The sequence below is a fragment of the Pelodiscus sinensis genome, chromosome 10 (assembly GCF_049634645.1).
Source record: "Pelodiscus sinensis isolate JC-2024 chromosome 10, ASM4963464v1, whole genome shotgun sequence".
In the NCBI taxonomy this organism is placed as follows: Eukaryota; Metazoa; Chordata; order Testudines; family Trionychidae; genus Pelodiscus; species Pelodiscus sinensis.
In genome coordinates this window covers 32,795,213-32,812,824 of record NC_134720.1, presented here as the reverse complement: position 1 = coordinate 32,812,824, position 17,612 = coordinate 32,795,213, and the positions used below count along the sequence as shown (strand labels likewise).

The 17,612-nt window shown below is 41.3% G+C and overlaps 1 protein-coding gene across 6 annotated transcripts in view; it reads left to right on the top strand.

The window, feature by feature from the left end:
• IFT80 (intraflagellar transport 80) overlaps positions 1-17,612 on the top strand; it is a 156,124-nt gene that overhangs the window by 6,686 nt on the left and 131,826 nt on the right. For 4 of the 6 annotated variants that reach the window (XM_075937826.1, XM_075937827.1, XM_075937824.1 and 1 more), the window contains one exon: positions 363-581. The exons of 1 other annotated variant lie outside the window; for it this stretch is intronic. In XM_075937826.1, coding sequence (XP_075793941.1) covers positions 363-581 — 219 coding nt within the window. Of the gene's footprint in view, positions 1-362; positions 582-12,096; positions 12,170-17,612 lie in introns of those variants that run through there. One more of the 6 variants, XM_075937829.1, reaches the window with a different exon arrangement.

The window sequence follows — 17,612 nt, the reverse complement described above, 5'->3', positions numbered from 1 at the left end:
ATACCCTTAGGTATTTTGACACCAAGGCCCTCCTGTTGGTGGAGCCTAAGCTTTTATCTGTGTTTAATTGATGTATTGTTAAATTAGACATAATACTTTCAAAGTCACACTCTGTTAAATTCCTTTTTTAATTATTTTCTTCTAACTTTCTGTTGCTTCTTGACACAAAGAAAAGTAATGCAATGTAAAGATCTTACAGAAAGAAAAGTAACTTCTGCATGTAGATCAGTTTCTTTACATAGCCAAAATTAAAGAATTTGAAGTACTTTTTCCTTTAATTTTGAAATACTGAGAGAAGAGATGTAGTCTAAGATTACTTTCAGTAACCACAATTCAAGACTTCCTTAATTCAGTTACACATAAAGAATTGGTTAGCTGTGTGGGTTGGACTACAGCTGATGAGCTATATTCATGCAGTGATGATCACCACATCATGAAATGGAACTTGTTAACTAGTGAGACAACTCAAGTAGTGAAGCTTCCTGATGATATCTACCCCTTAGATCTTCACTGGTTTCCCAAAACTGTAGGTGGAAAGAAGCAATCTCAAGCTGAGAGTTTTGTATTGACAAGCTCTGATGGTAAGTGTTCTTCAAAATATGTGTATCTTATAAATACCCAGTAAAAATTGCTTCTGCCCCTCTTAAATTCCATATTATTTGCTAACATAATGTGTAATAAAATCAAATTAAAATGTAGCAAAATTTTACTGATTTTAAAAATGGATTGTTTTTATAAAATAAGTACATTTTTGTAATTACTTCTGAGATTAGATTATGTGATTAAAAACATTAATTATATCCCTTTTTATATAGGGTCAAGTTATGTGATCCTTATTGTATGATATCATTAGTACAGTGTTCTCAGTTTGTAGTTCATATTGAATTGATTTGAATATGTGCATATCTGTATGGATATAAAGAGTTATAACAATTATCAATTATAGCAAAATATATCTGAATTTTTTGGAAGGGGATATTAAACTTCAGGGTTTAAACCAATCTGTAATTGTTCAGTCTCACCCATGCCTCTGTGTAGCCTCAGGTTATCTCACAACTGTGTACTGCAGGTTCTTAAACTTTCTTAAGCATCTGGTTCTGGTCTCTGTCAGGGCAAGGATGCTAGACAGGATGGACCCTGTGGCTGATCCAAAATAGCAGATTGTATGTTTTGGATGTTATGATTTTTGTTTCCTTTTTTTATCCCTTAGAGATTTGAATCCAATTCTGCCATATACTGGCCAGTTGTATCTCTTTGATGCTCCTCCATTTAATTCAGCAGAGCTGTGTACTGCTGAGGGGGGGCCTGCTCACATATACTTCACAACCATGGCATGAAGTTTATACCTGCAAGAATTCTGTGCCACTGCGTATGCAAAATTTGTGCAGAAAATATTTTGTGTGGGGTGGGGTTTGTTTTTGTTTTTTTGCACAGAATGTCCTTTTCTTCCTGAAAAATAAGGGCTACAGAGCTGCTGGCCACTACTAAGGAGCTGATAGTTGTGGCAAAGCATAATTCACCAAGATGATAGTGCCAGGGGAAGTGGGAGGGAGCTGGAGGGTTTCCAACTTTGCTGCAGCTGCAGTTTTCAGCATGCCCTAAGGAAAGAGGTGGTGTGCAGGAATCTCCACACAAGCCTTGCACTCAGAATCAGGCTGTTTGGTTCTCTTGATCTTTGGGCTCTGGGAGGGAATGGATGTTAGTGTCTGAGCTGGGAGCAGCTGACCACCTGGGGCTTTGGGGAGAAGAGGGTGTGAGTTTTTGGGCTGGAGGCCTGCTACTGTGGTCTGGAGGAAATGGGGTATGTGAGTATGAGGGAGCTAGATGGCATCCTACAGCTGGGCTCTGAGGGTAGGGGATGCAAGCGCCTGGTCTGGAGGGCATCCTACTGCTGCTCTTTGAGGGAAGTGGGCGTGGGTGTTTGGCCCTGCAGCTGGACTCTTGAGGGATGGGATAGAGAAACAGGAACTGTTGTAGGAGTTTCCTTAACTCTACTTCTGGAGGAATTTTTCTTTGCATTGTTATGTAGTTGCTGATAGCTATTTGAAATAAATTACTAAAATAATTTGAAACTGGTATGATTCTGTAGTGTTTTGACACACAGAATTTTGCATGAGGATTTTTTATTTTTTTGGCACAGAATTCTGCTAAAAGTAATTAAGGGGGAAATACGTTTTTCCTGTTATTTTTTACTAGAAATCTTTCCCTCATCTTAATTGAGCTATCAAAGGAAAAGTTTTGGTGCAAAAACATAATTCTTTTAACTTTCTTCAGTAATGAAAATCCACTGTGAAATAACCCATCCAGGGAGGACTGTGCTTGTCTCTTTCTAGCTGTTCATACCTGTTACCCAGTGTGATGGTAAAAAGCAGCAATCAAGTGAAACTGAAGGAATCCAAAGGACACTACATAGTGTTTGAAGAGTACTCAAAGTACTTTCCTGTGCTCACTAGTATAACCCACCATAGGGGTTCAGCTATTTTTCATCCATAAATTAATCTCATCCAAACAGGAGACTGCTTATTGGTAGTTATAGAACTTGTGTGTCATCTGCATATTGCTGGCACATAAGTCTGTGTTATCTTACCACTTCTCCTAGTGGTGACATTGATATTGAACAGGACCAGAGAAATAAACTGATCCTTGTATGGGACTCCAGAGGTGAGAAGTCTGGTAGCAGAGGTGCAGTTTCCTTCTTGAGACTGTCCCTTTAGGCAAGATTCATACCTTTTTAGAGTGTTTCTTTCTGGACCCCTGCCTTTTCTCTCAAGCAGGACAGCAGTATTTTATGGTCAAGAGTATCAAATATTTCACTGAAGTTCCACAAGGATGAGAAAAGAGGTCTGTTCACCATATATTACCAGCAGGAAATCCCCCATTAATCCCACCAAAGCTATTTCTGTCCCATATTCCTGCCTGAATCCATGGTGTCAGCTGTAGGACCCTAGCTCCAGTTAGATGAGCTTGTTAGCCTTTGACTAGTTTCTTTGTAAGCTTGCTCAGGAACAGAAGATGTGATCTAGGCAGTTGATGTCTTGATCTAACATCAGAATGGGTTTCTGTGGTGGTTGGATTTACATGTGTATAAAGGAGGAAGGGGAAATTGTTTCCTTGAATGAGGCAGCTGCTGTTTGTCACGAGTGGAATCAATTAGTCACAATCCCTTCATAGATTGGATTCACAGGTTTTAGGTCAAGATCAATTAAGGAGTGAACAGACAGAACTTATGGAGGGAAAGCAGTTTAAAGATTGTCTCTCCCTAAACCAGGATTCTCTGGTCATGGTCCAACTGGACCATAGAAATTCCTAGGCCAGAGAGCCCCAGTGACTGGGGGTCGGCAGTTGGAAGCCTGGCAGTCTTGCGAGCAGCCCGGCAAGGGGAGCCTGGCAGTCCTGTGGCTGGAAATAGAGCCTGTGGTAAGTAGGGGGCTAGTGGCAGGGAACCTCTCCGGTCCAGCAAATTTCCTTGTTCGGGACCGATCAGGTCCCGAAGAAACTGGACCAGGGAGGTCCAACCTGTATTCGTTGGTTGGTTAATGAAGTGAGTCATATAACTTGAGAAGCCTTCCCCAATGTATATAGTCTTTTCAGCCCAGCAAAATGGTAGTTCTTTACAGTGTGTGGTGCAAGACTCTGCTATGGACCAAGGTTCTCTGTAAGGTGTGCTCTTGCGCAGGCGTGGAGAGAGAATTTTAGTTCTACCAACCTCCTCAGAAGAGCCACACAGCAGTGTGCTGCTTCAAGGTTAGTTAATGGTAGTGATGGGCTTGGTGCAGGTGTGGGGGCTCACCTGGTTAGCTCTCTGCTGTCCCCAACTCCCCTGGGCTAGAGCTGGGGTGAGGGCCATGTGGTGGCTGCCTGGCCACTCTGCTAATGAAGCAGGGGAGATTTAAATCCCCGCTTCATTAGCAATTGCGATACGTCTAATTTACATCCCTTTTACGAAAAAGGGATGTAGTCTAGACGTAGCCCCTGGCTGCCCCATTCCTCTACCCGAGCACTCCTAAGGTGCTGCGGCCTATGGCATCCCCCTCCTCACTGGTCCCTTGGCCGACCTCACCCTTGCACTGCACACCTGGTAAGTGCCCTCTTTGTTGCCTTTTTCTGAACCTTTTCCAATGCCAATATATCTTTTTTTAGATGAGGTGACCACATCTGTATGCAGTATTCAAGATGTGGACGTTCCATGGTTTAATACAGAGGCAATAAGATATTCCTCTTTCTTATTCTCTCTCTTTTTTTTTTTTTTTTTTTTTTTTAGTGATTTCTAACATTCTATTTGCTTTTTTGACTGCTGCAGCACACTGAGTGGATGTTTTCAGCAAACTATCCACAATGACCACAGGACAGACCCCTGTGGCACCCCACTGGTTACCTCTCTCCACACAGAAAACTTACCATTTATTCCTATTCCTTGTTTCATGTCTTTTAACCAGTTATCAGTCCATGAGAGGACCTTAGAACATAATGGCTGTACTGGGTGTAAGACCAAAGGTCCATCTAGCCCAGTAGCCTTCTTGCCGACAGTGGCCAGCACCAGGTGCCCCAGAGGAAGTGTACCAAAGACAATGATCAAGCGAATTGTCTCCTGGCATCCTTCTCCAGTCTCTGGCAAATAAAGGCCAGGGACACCATTTCTATCCCCTGGCTAATAGCCTTTTAAGGACCTAACCTTCATGACATTATCTAGCTTCTCTTTAAACTCTATTATAGTCCTAGCCTTCACAGCCTCCTCTGGCAAGGAGTTCCACAGACTGACTATGTGCTGTGTGAAAAAGAACTTTATTTTATTAGTTTTAAAACTGCTACCCATTAACTTCATTTGGTGTCCTCTAGTTCTTCTATTATGGGAACTAATAAATAACTTTTCTTTATTCACCCTTTCCTCTTATCCCATTACAACTTCATTTACTTAAGAACCTTTGGTGAGGAACCTTCTCAAAGGCTTTCTGGAAATCTTAAGTACATTGTTTAACTGATTAACCCATTAAAGGGTGGGCAGGGGTTTGCTCCAACCAGGCTGGTGGAACTCCTCCACCCACTTTTAGGCTCAAGCACCCCCTCTTCCCGCTGCAGGCCAGAAGCTGCTCCAGCTCAGTACTTGAAATCCCACTGGTTTTGAACAAATATCTTATTTCTTAATTGTTTCATCATTATAGCATACAATATCACTCCCTGGTTAGCCTTCACACCAAAGATCATTTACAGTTGTAATGTGAATATTTTTTTCTTATCAAATGCTTTCATTACACTAAATGTGTTGTAATCTAAATAATTTTTATGCTTGGAATAGATCTCTTTAGACAACCAATTGGTAAAAATGCTACATGAAATAAAAACCAGCTATATAGATAACCCAAAAAATCACTTACTGATTTTTAATAATGATTTGATGTATCCAGTTTGTATATTAGCAATAGAAATCTCCAAGAAAGAAACATATCAGATGGTCCTATGTAGTTGAGGCTATATGCAAGAACAGAAGAGGAAAATACATAGCATGAAAGAACAAAAGAGTAAAATGTGACCATAACGCATACCTATAAAAATGTTTCGGATGAAGTTCCAAGTTTATTCTAATAATTTCAGAAAATTGAGGCACAAGAAAAACACATTACCGAAGTTCTCATTCTTACTAAAAGTTCACTTTTCCAAAGTAATCAGTGTTTTGAGTGTCATGTGTGTCTTTATACATACAAGTTGAAGATTGAGATAGAACAGTCTTCTTTAAAAATGATTTGGTTATATACACACTGAAAACAGAACAATGGAACTGCTATGTAGATTCAGACATTATGTGGTTACTAATGTGTTTTTCAGTGTACCACTGGATCATCAATCAAACTTTTAAATATTAACCCTCTGTCTACGTAGACTGAATACATGATAGTACACCAATATTAATTTTATTTATGGCATTAATATTGCAACCAGAATCCCCATGGGTACAAAAATCTTTATGACTGCATCCTGAACTTTTTATAGCAGGAGAAAAGTAAAATGTTTCTCTTGATCGTTCTCCTGACCACATGTATAATAAATGGACCTTAGGCCCCTTGAGACTGTTTAAGCAGCAGAGAGGCTATTATAAGACAAGTTAATCAAATTAATAATAACACTTTTCTTGTAAAATAGAACGGTACTATAGTATCCTTTTATTGTGTTAACCAGCTACTACAGATTAATTTAAAATCTGTTGCTTTGGCAGTCAGCTTACATAAATTCAGTATTTATTTTATTTATAGTTTTGTGTGGTGCTCATCACTATAGTGCCTGACTATCCATTCATAGTTGCGAGAGAGATTTTCTCATCCCCTTCCCAAGACCAGGAAGAATTATCCACATTTTACATATGCAAAATTGAAGTACAGAGACTGAGCTCAAGTTTTTAGAAATGCTCAGAATCCAAAACTGTCCATGCTTAGCTCCTCTGAAACTCCATTTTAAAGGGTCTGCTCCAGCTCTCACTAAAGACAGAGACATTTTGCACTGACTAGAATTGGAAAGTGACGTGTGCATGGTTTTGTAGGAGGTCCACATCAACTGCAGGAATACATTCAGAATTTCATGGATTCTAATGCTACAGGATTTTAGTGAAATGTAAAACATACATTATAGGTGGAGTTGTTATGGTTGCCCAACACTTTCCATTATAATACTCTGTTTTCATTGGTTGTAACTTTGCTGAACTTTAACTAATCAAACTAAAATTATCCATTCCAGGTATCTGCTTCACCTGTGGTCAAATAAGAATTGAGAATGAATTTGAAGGGAAAATGCATCATTTACCCTTTTCATTTATGTATATAAATTTTGGCCACTGAATGAGGCAGAGTTCTGAGGATAAACTAGTACATAAACTCCTATAATTAATCTGTATTGTGATGCATATGCACATGGGGGCTCAACAAAGGTTTCATGGTTAATCGTAATTCTAGTATTTACCAGTTTTTGAGCCCTTGATTCTGAAATCTTGATGTTGTTTAAACTTGGTTTGTTTTTTTTTGTGACGGGTTATTTTTTGGTAGATTAATTGAGTTTGTGAAGAAGGCCTAAAACTCAGAAATGCCATCAACTTGAATGTATGTAATATGAATGCTCCAGCTGACTAATTCCAAAATTTCAGGTAATGTACTAGGCATCAGTGGCCAGAACCCTGTTGTGGGTTTATTTTTTGTTTTTGAGGGGAAAAAAGTGACAAAAATGGGACATTGGGGGACAAGTGAAGTCTCTGCCAGCTGTTTAGCACAGCCACAGCCCCAAATGCCTCCACTATTATCTTTAGATCAAACAACTGTCAGTGGCATCCATTAATATCTCCCAGTATAAAAATACTCCAGTCTCATCTCTGCCTATTTTCCCAGTACAGTGTAACATGTTGACATCTTGAATATCTTATCTTCTGACAGAAGAATGAAGGGGAGGTGTTAACACAGCTTCTGCCATTGGTGGGAGGGAAAAGGGAGAACCTAGTATAGAAAAGGGGGACAGAACCCCTAATGGTGGTATGGAGATTGTGGGACTCCACTATGGCAGCAAGGGTTGAGGCAGAGGTATGGGGAAAGGATTAAAGGACTCTGCTGTAGGGGGCATATAGTACCCCTACCTTGGGGAAGAATGGGGGGCACATAGAAATCCTGGTATGGAATTGAAGGGAATTGACGGTGTGAGGGAACTGGGAATGGTGGTGCATGTAGAGCAGCCCATACTGTGGGAGAATAGAGACCCTGGTATGGAAAAAAGGAGGAAAATGAGAAGGGCACACAAAACTTTAGCACAGTTCTTTGTGGGAAGTTTCAGGAGGAACCTGAAAATGAGACCGGTGGAAAGGTGTCACTTAGCTTGTGAGGAAAAGACAATGCAGGGATGCAAGAAGGACAGTGTGTGCAAGAATCTTGGACATCAGCAGCTGTAGTATGCACCTCTAGTTCAACCATTACAGCTTTTTTTGTAATAGTTGGTTTTGAGTCTTTAGATTCTCACAGTTGTCCAATTTCAAGTCAGCTCTGTTCATTCTTCATATTCTGTCATCCTTATTTTCTAGTGCTGCACATTTGGTCTTTCAGCATGTGTGGTCATGTGCCTCTCAATAGTATTACAGTGGCCAGGAAAACTAGCTTTGACTGGCTTAACCATTAGCCTTAGCATGAATCTGGACTACTGTTGTCTCACTAGCACTGGCATAATGCCAATCAAAATTGGGCTCTGCTGAGTGATCTGCCATTGAATTTGAAAGCCCTATGTGAACACTAGTGCACAACAGCTAATCTACAGCAGGCAGATAACCTATGTTGTAGGAAGAGTGAAGCAGGGTATACAAAGCAAAACTGAATAACAAAATTTTAAGCACAAAATAACACCCCACCTACACATGTGTACACACTATATAACTATAAACAGAAGATGATAAATTAACAGATACAACAGGCACCTTTTTTTCATCCAACCACAGGTTATAGTATCTGGAGTTTTTCAGTTGTATCTGGAGTTTTTCAGTTGTAACTAGAGTCTCAGTTGTATCTGGTGTACAGATCAACACCTTTTTTCTTTGTAGGGAGATTTCTACTTGGACATTTGTGATTAGGACTCTAAAAATAGACACAGAGCACAGATAATTAGTACTTTCAGCCTCAATGTTCATCTTTTGAGGAAATACTTTGCAAGCTGTCTCCACAAAAGAATTTAAGAAATAGGGCTGTCAGGCAATTAAAAAAAATTAATCACAATTAATTGTGTGATTAAAACATTTAATCACTATTAATTGTGCGTGCTGACCCTTTGAAATGCTGCAGTGGTGTTTCAAAGTGGCAGCGCTGAGGAAGCTTGGGATCAACGGGAGTCCTCGGTTGACCTCAGGCTCAGTGCAGCTGCCCCTTTGAAACGCAGCTGTGGCATTTCAAAGGAGCAGCACCTCAGGAGCCCGGGATCAGCTGGAGTCCCTAGTTGATTGCAGGTTCTGCTAATGCTGCCCCTTTGAAACACAGTGGCAGCATTTCAAAGGGGCAGCACTGTGGGAGCCAGGGATCAGATGGAGTCCCCAGCTGACTCTGGCTCCCTGCAACCCTGCCCCTTGGGAATGCTGCCCCTGTCATTAAGAACTGGTCAGTTCCCGAGGGTGCCGAACCAGGGAGGTCCAACCTGTGTCCTCAACAGCAATTTATTTAACTGGATGAAATTAAATTGGCAACTTGTCTGGTTCAGTGGCAATTAATTATCATGTTTTTACTGGGCTAGATTAATTTCTAGTGGAACTCTAAGCAGTGGTGGAGTTATACTAGAAGTTAGTTTGGGTTTAATTCTGAGTCTTGCAATATAACTTTTTTACTTAAATGAGTATTCTTATTATTCATTTTACTTTTTAAAATTAAAACCCACACATTTTAAAAAATTGTTCATAAGGCAATAATTCACATAGGTTATAAGGGCAGCTGTTTTTTGCATAACTTGTTATACCAGTGATGTGATATTTAACAATAGGCCAAAATTTAAGAGTGGTTTATGGTAGCTAATGAACAAAACAGACAATGTTCATGTTCTGTGTTTGAATAGGCTGCTAATCTCCAGTTTGAAATCCCTCCAGAAATGCAAAGCAATATCAAGTTTAAGGATAGTTTCTAGTTTCATTACATGATAAAAGCTGAAAACTTAATGTAAGGCTGCAGTTGAGTCACTTAGTGGGTCTGGCCCACGAAAGCTCATCATCTAATAAACCATCTTGTTAGTCTTTAAAGTGCTACATAGTCCTGTATTTTGTTTTAGCTACACCAGACTAACACAGCTACATTTCTATCACTAAACTTTTCCAGTTACTCACCTTACTGTTAACTGAATCTGTCTGTGCTCCCTTCCATTACTTCACAGCCAAACGATCCTCAGCAGTGAAGCTTGGTTCTAAAGATGGAGGTGGGCTGGAGGAGAGGGGGCAGAGCAAGCTGGAGGCTGACTGGAGTTAAGGCGGTAGCAGGCCTGGAAGTGTGACACTCCCTCCCTTGGGTTGGCCTGGGATTGGAGGTAGAGCAAGATTGGAAGGCTGAACAAGGTCAGGGGAGGAGCAAGGTTGGGGGTGAAGCTAGACTTGTTGCAGAACAGAGCTGGAAGTGTGATGTGTCCTCCCTGAACTCTGGGAGGGCTACCCTCCCCCTTGAACGTTCTTCCACACACCCCTAAAGAGGTATTTCTCACCATTTGGTGATTATTGATCTACTCTAAGCCATTGTATTATGGATAAAGCATTTGGGTGAAACTTTCACTTCTAATATTTGCCTGTGGGGCTAAGAAGTCCTTTTTCTTACCTGCATCAACCAAAACTGCATAGGGTTTTGAAGCTATTTAAAAATAATCTGTATTTTAAGCCAGAAACTCCCACATTGGGTCTTTAAAAGGGATTTGGAAAATTGCCTAGAATAAGGAAAGACAAATTAAAATGGAAAACTAACTTGGGAAGGGTATAGCTTTGTTCAGTTACACTGAAATCCGTATCACTGAGCCTGAAAAATAATCTATATGGGGGAAGAGGAAACTGTATATAACAGAAAACTGCAGTAGTTCTTTTATTGACATTAGCAATATATAGAAAAATGAATGACAACAGACATTATCCATGAATTTTGACATTATCTGCTAGGGTTGAACCTCTCTTGTCCAGGACTCTCTGGTCCGGCAACCCTTCTACCTGCTCCCCTATATACCTCTGAAAGTTGACCTCTTGTGCTCTGTCCTGTCCAGACTATTGCAATCCCATTTTTTCCCCACCTCAGCTCTTCATTTATGTCCCATTCTCCTCACATGCCCAGTCCCAGTTTCTACTCCTGTGCCTTCTTATGCTGGTTCCAGTGTACTTACCTAGGATGTACCCCTAAGTTTCTCCCCACCCACCCACCTTCCTTTCAATCATTTTGCCTGGCCATTCCTAGTTGCCCCCAGCTTCTCATCCAATTTGTCTTTTTTCACTCTATATATTTCCCCCACCAAGCCTGCAACAGTGTTTCTCGCTCTTGGATCTGTGTCTGTTTTGTGTCACCCTCCCACCATTAGGTCATGCTCCACACTTACCTTCTCCAGCCCCACTGACTCCTGGTCCCTGGCTTCCAGCTTCTCACTCTTCTCTCCCTGCTCCCCCTACCATCATCTCACAACTTGCTGTCCCAGTCTACTCCATCAAATCCCCGGGTTTGTTTCTTGTCTCCATTTGAATCCAGCAGTTTCTTTCTCCGTGCCGTTTTTGGGTGCCATGGGTGATTAATGAGCACACAAGAAAGATAATTTCCCTACTTTCAGTTCCTGTGCCTAATCCACAACAGCTCAGAACAGCAGTTACAAGTAAAGTCCTATTAAATTTTGGGTTGAATTATGCTCAGTACAGATGTAAATCTTTAGCAAGTCTCAATTGAATATGTATTAATTATGAGTTTTCACGTGTGTATGTATATATCTATATATAAATAAAAATTTGGATAGATTTTCACAAGGACAACAAAAGGCACATCATTGACAAAGTCTATCCCACTGTCAATTTTTTTTTTGTCCCTGCTCCAAAGTGCTAGACTTTTTCTAGGAAATGTTAACTGGAATTTTTGAAGACAGGCAAAATATTTTTCTCTAGCCTCTTTTTTGGGAATAGCTAAACCATTTTGGCTGAAATAGTTTAAGAAAGAAAGGGAAAAAAGAACAAAAATCAGTCACCTAACACTGAAAATTTTAGCCCAAATGGTTAAAGTTGTCCAAGTTTTACAAGCAACTATAACAATATGGTCTGGTAATGGGACATGTCAGGGTGATACTTATTTATTAGTAAGTACTTCCAACCCAATCTAATAGAAACTCTTTATTTCTCAGGGTTAAATCACATCAACATCTATTTTGCTATTCTAATCCTAAAGATATAGACAAAAATATGTCGAGCTCCGTCTTGAAGTGATTTATGCTATTTCTGTTGCATCTTTGCTAATCGCTTAAGTAAATGCATCCTTTAAAGACATGTGGATTTCTTAGGGGTAGTATCCTACTTAGCTTCAGTTTTCAGTCTTTGGTTTCAGTGGATGATCTCAAATAGTTTAGTGGTTTTTTTTTTATTTCTTTTATGGATTTTATATACAGGTTGAACCTCTCTAGTCCGGCATCCTTGGGACCTGACAGGTGCCAAACCAGAGCATTTGCTGAGCCACAGGAGGTCAGTATTGTCTAGTAGCATTACCAACATGTCCATTGCTTATTGGGCTCTTAGAAGACAAATAGGAGTAAATTAGGGGTAAACAGCAGCACAGGACACTGAAAGCCAGGACTGGTGCCTGTACACTAATTTTATGGGACCTTGGGAAACCTGGCCCACACCCATGATAAACCGACATCTGGCTAACTAAAATCATGTCGGACCATGGATGAGACCAGAGTGTGCTGGACTAGAGGTTCAACCTATACCTCAATAAAATGTTGCCTTTCCTTCTCAGTCCTCCAACCAAATTGCAGTACTCTGACATGGCAAAACAATCATCATAACCAAACCCTACAAATACTGAATTCCTGGTGATTTTGTGTCTTTTGTGTACTATCATGATAACTACAACTTGTATTGCAAATGAAGCATTAACTATAGAAAAATGTGAGATCTCTGTTAAAATCTGGCACATCTAGGAATTGGTTACCTCCACATTACAAGTATCTATTTTGAAAATTGGCAACTATATCAGTGAGATAATAAAGACAATCCATCATCTTTGTAGGATCCATAAAAACATGCAGAAGTTTCATTTGCTGGTTTTGCAGTATTTTGTGGCATGATTTCTCACATGATTATTGTGGATCTTACAAATATGATGGATTTCATTTAACATTTCAGTGATATAGTAGTGGTTTTTAAAAATAAGTGCATCATTTTATGGTTTGTGTTATTTTAAATGGTCAAATTTATACCACATTTATTCCACAGAAACCCCATTTGCATGAAACAAGAAAGAAGTTTGGCGCTCTGTTTTTAAAGAGATAAGTTATAATTACATAACTTCTGTCAAATCAGATTTTGTACAGCTGTGCTCAGTGGTTGCAATTTAAAAAGTGAGCATTTATCAACAGCTAATTTTGTTCTTTCAGATTCCACATAGTGGCGTCTTATTCATTTCCCCCCCCATAACTTTGTGATTAGAAATCAGTATTCACATTCTTACGTGACAAAGATGCTACTTTAGCACTGTTTCTACTCTAGAATTTAATGGTTTGGATTTGAGCCATTGAGTTGGATAGAAGCTATATAAGCAAAAATAGCTTGCTTAATAAACAAAAGTCATGTTGATTCAGTTTAAAGGCTCCTGCATTTGATTGGCATTCATTCTAATGACATTCTAAAGTTTTTGTTGCAATGACCTATGAAGCCAGGCTTCATGAACTGGGCTTGTTTAGTTTGGAAAAAAGAAGATTAAGGGGGGACATGATAGCGGTTTTCAAATATCTAAAAGGGTGTCACAAGGAGGAAGGAGAAAATTTGTTCCTCTTGGTTTCTGAGGACAGGACAAGGAGTAATGGGCTTAAAGTGCAGCAGCGGAGGTTTAGATTGGACATTAGGAAAAAATTCCTAACTGTCAGGGTGGTCAAATATTGGAATAAATTGCCAAGGGAAGTGGTGGAATCTCCCTCTCTGGAGATATTTAAGAACAGGTTAGATAAACATCTGTCAGGGATGGTGTAGGTGGAGCTTGGTCCTGCCTTGAGGACGGGGGGGCTGGACTCGATGACCTCTTGAGGTCCCTTCCAGTCCTATTATTCTATGATTCTATGCCTTCTGGTTGCCTATCTTACAGTTCCTGGAACTGCTCCTTGAAGCAGTGTATTCTGTGAGATTGAGATTTAAGGCAGTCAAGTGTGAGGACAAGTGAAACTCCTGTAATTCCCCAGGAAAAATCCCTGATTTCCCAGGAGTAACAGATGTGAATTCAAAAACACATTTATGAAGGTAGAATAGCTTTTGTAAAGATGTAAACTGTACCACATGTTTAAAATTGTAATTGTAGATAGACTGGCCGTTTGATCTAAAGAAAAGATTTAGGCCTTAGGTTCCCAAACTGGGGGGCACAAAGACATTCCAAGGGGGCGTGCGAGACAATCCAGACTCCTTCCTTTCCCCATGTCACCTGTCAATCTCTCCCAAGAAAAAGCCCGGTCCATCCAGTGTGTTTAAAAAAAAAAAAAAAAAAAAATACTATGTGACATGTCTGGTATTTGTTGTTTTTTCCTGGCTTGGGCATCCCCTGGAGCATGCACAGCTCAGGCTGGCTGGGATGGGAGGGAGAATGGAACATTCCGGGCAGACTTCAAAATGGCTACCTTAAAACGGCAATGCCAGCTGTGCTCTTAAAAGGGCAATTTTTGGGGGTGTGGGGTCAACCCCTCGAGTAACCCCTTTTCCCCTCGAGTAACCAGAACCTTTACACTGGTCCCGAGAATTAAAGAGGCCATGACTGTTTTTTGGGCCTGGTCAGTACCTTTTTTTTTTTTCTCTCAAGTTTTGCTCTATTTTTTGCAGGGAGGGGGGGTGAGGGTTTCTCAAAAGTAAAAAAAGGGGGTGTGATGCCGAAAAGTTTAGGAACCACTGGTTTAGATGTTTCAGTGCAGCTTCTGTTGAATTCAGTATGAGCTGTGATGTCAAACTTATGTCTATTAGATTGATTATTGCACTTACAAATCTTTGTTGGCTTGCTCATGGACTCATTAGTCAGTGTGTCTACACAGCACCCTAGACTTGAAATAAGATACTCAGTTTGCTCCAAGCAAATTGCGTATCTTATTTCAAATAATTCAAAATGGCTTAGTTTGAAATTTGGCCTACACAGCACCAAATTTCAAAATAACACACTATTTTGAGCCATCCCTTATCCCTCATGCAACATGGTTTACTGGGATGGCAAAATAGCATGCTCATTATTTTGAATAATATTTTGAAATAACGGGTGGCTTGTGTAGATGCAGAGCTGCACGGTGTAGATGTACCCTTAGTTTCTTACCTAATGAATTTCCTTAAGCCTATAAATGACAATTGATTTTTGTTATGTCTCCTCCTATATACTGTTCTTCTCTGTCCCCAGACATAGGCACACTGTATTCCCTTTTAGATAAACAGAAGTATTTTAATATGGTCCACTACAGCATGGCACTTGGTATCTTTCTCTAAGATTAACTCTAATTAACCCTATTTCTTTCTAGATTTTTAATAGGAGTAAAATTATATTGGTGAGGTGTTAAGTTCTACAAACTTGAAATAATAATTTGGATCTAGTTAGCTACAAGTTAGGATAGATGCACAAAAACCCACCTTCTGCTGGCTAATAATCAAATATTAGCATATGAATGTTTGCAAAGGGAAAGACCGGAATTCAAAGTGGAAACAAAATTGTTTAAAAAGATTTAATCTTTGCTCACCAAGATCTCCCTGTCCATGCTGCTTTAATGAATTTATGGTGTGCAAACAATCAAGCTTTCTTCCACAATGGGAAAATGATGGAGCAGCACATTCCACCTTTGGCTTGGCTGGATATAGCACAGCATAAGACAGCCCCAGTACCTGGAGCCTTTGCTTTGCTTTGCATTGACAGAGGTCCTTCCTCCTCCCCTCACCCCCCCTTCTCTCTCTCTCTCTCTCTCTCTCTCTCTCCCCCCTCTGCAAAAGCACAGGCTTCAGAGTCTTTACAAGTCATTTTCATACAATACAATTCTGGGAATTATCACCTCAGCAGCTGTGTTCAGTGATGACTTTATACACAAAGGTAAGACTGATAGAAGATGGTGCTTTAAAGAACCATTTAGCAGACATCTTTAGCAGATCAAGTAAAATTGTACTTGTCTGCATCTGTCTCAAATGTTTTTATTTATAATTCAGGAAGTAGCTTTCCTTTACATTTTTAAGTCATCCTTTACATTTAACATTTTATAGTTGATGGCTGTTATTATCTAAGATACTAGGCTGTTATAATTAAAATGTATAGTCCATTGCGGTGGTCCCCATGCGGTGCCCGCGGACACCATGGCACCTGCTGGGGCATTTATGTGCGCCTGCCTAGTGACCAGGCATGCCTAGTGACCAGAGACTTTCCTGCCAGGTTTGGGGGTAGAGTCTGATCGGCTGATCAGGGCTTAGGAACCGCTGAACTCCAGTGCCATTAGGTAAGCACATCAGTAGACTGTGCTCATCCAGGAAGCCTCGAGGAAGAATTTCAGCCAAGGCCACCTGTGAAGCTCTCCACAAGGGGCCCCTGCATTGCCCCATGTGTCTTTCCTCCCCCACCTTTCCCTTTCTACTTCCCCTCCCTCTTCTGCAGACCAAATAAAGAAGCCTTTTTTGTTTGGAAAAAACAACTTTTTTTGGAGTGGGTGGGGGGCAAGATATACACAACAGGGGAGGGACTGGGGAAATAACCTGGAATGGGAGAGGGGGTTTAGGCTTGGACTACTGGGGAGGTCCCAATTCCACGTGTTCAGGGGGCTTGGTAGCCTCTAAGTGGGCTAGGAGAAGCCAGGGTGGCATGGAATAGGGGAGCGTGGTGGTGGTTAGTGGCCCATTACATACATATGTTCATGAGCTCTATGACTGATGTTATTGAGAAGCACATAGCCTCAGGCTGGCATGGCAGCTGCTCCCATATGGCCTTCCTCTGTTCCTGGTCAACCTGGTACTCCTCCTCGGCCCACTCCCAGCGCTCCTCATCAAGGCCTGGAGGCAGGCCATCTGGTCTCCCAGCAAGCCTTCCCTGGGGTGCTTCCTCCAGCAGAACTTGCAGGGTTGAGAAGATGGCATCAGAAGTGGTGGATGTGCCACACTCACAGCTGGGCCAGCTATAAAGAAAAGTGACATGGGCAGTCATCCCAGGAGACACTGTGCATGAAGCCTAGCACTAATCTGAGCTGACACTAAAGATCTTGGTTCAGATGATGGTGATGTGCTTTGAGCAAAGCCATCTGTTGCCTATAGAGTGGGCACTTTCCTATAGGAGCATGGACATCCCAGGGGAGCATTGCTACCCCCACAGCTCAGGCACAAGTAGGCATGGGAATGTAGTGGCCAGGCCAGGAGCCTGTGGGCAGGTGGGGGAGCCTAGATGTCCCCTATAACAAAGTGGGGCTCACTGCTGCAGGCGCCTCCTGCTGGTCACTTGGGAGTTAGCTTTTAAGCTTTCGAGTGCCCTCTTTTGGCTGGGGTTTCATCTGCTGTTCTTGATCTTCCTCCACCTCTGTGGGGGGACCCACATCCCTCCTAGACCATGGTGTTCTCCCCTCTGGGTACTGCCCTGCCATATGCCTCCACTGTCTGTAGTCCTCCTCTGGAAACTACTAACCCCCTATGCCCACCTTGCCTCAGTTGACCCATTGCCAGTCATCTAGCCCCTTAACTCAGGGGAAAACTGCAGTTTTAAGTAGCCACTCATCATTGGCAAGAGGGTATAGACCTGCTGCCTTTGCCTACCCTGGCTGCCTCCCTGCAGCCCTAGTCCTCTGAGGCCTTGCTTCATGCCCTGCAGCCTAGGAGTTTTCCTGGCCTGAGCTTCTCCAGCTCTGCCTGCCTTTCCCCAGCCCGCCTCTGTGTCAGGAATCTCCCATGATTTCAAATAGGCCTCTGTGTCAGGAATCCTCTT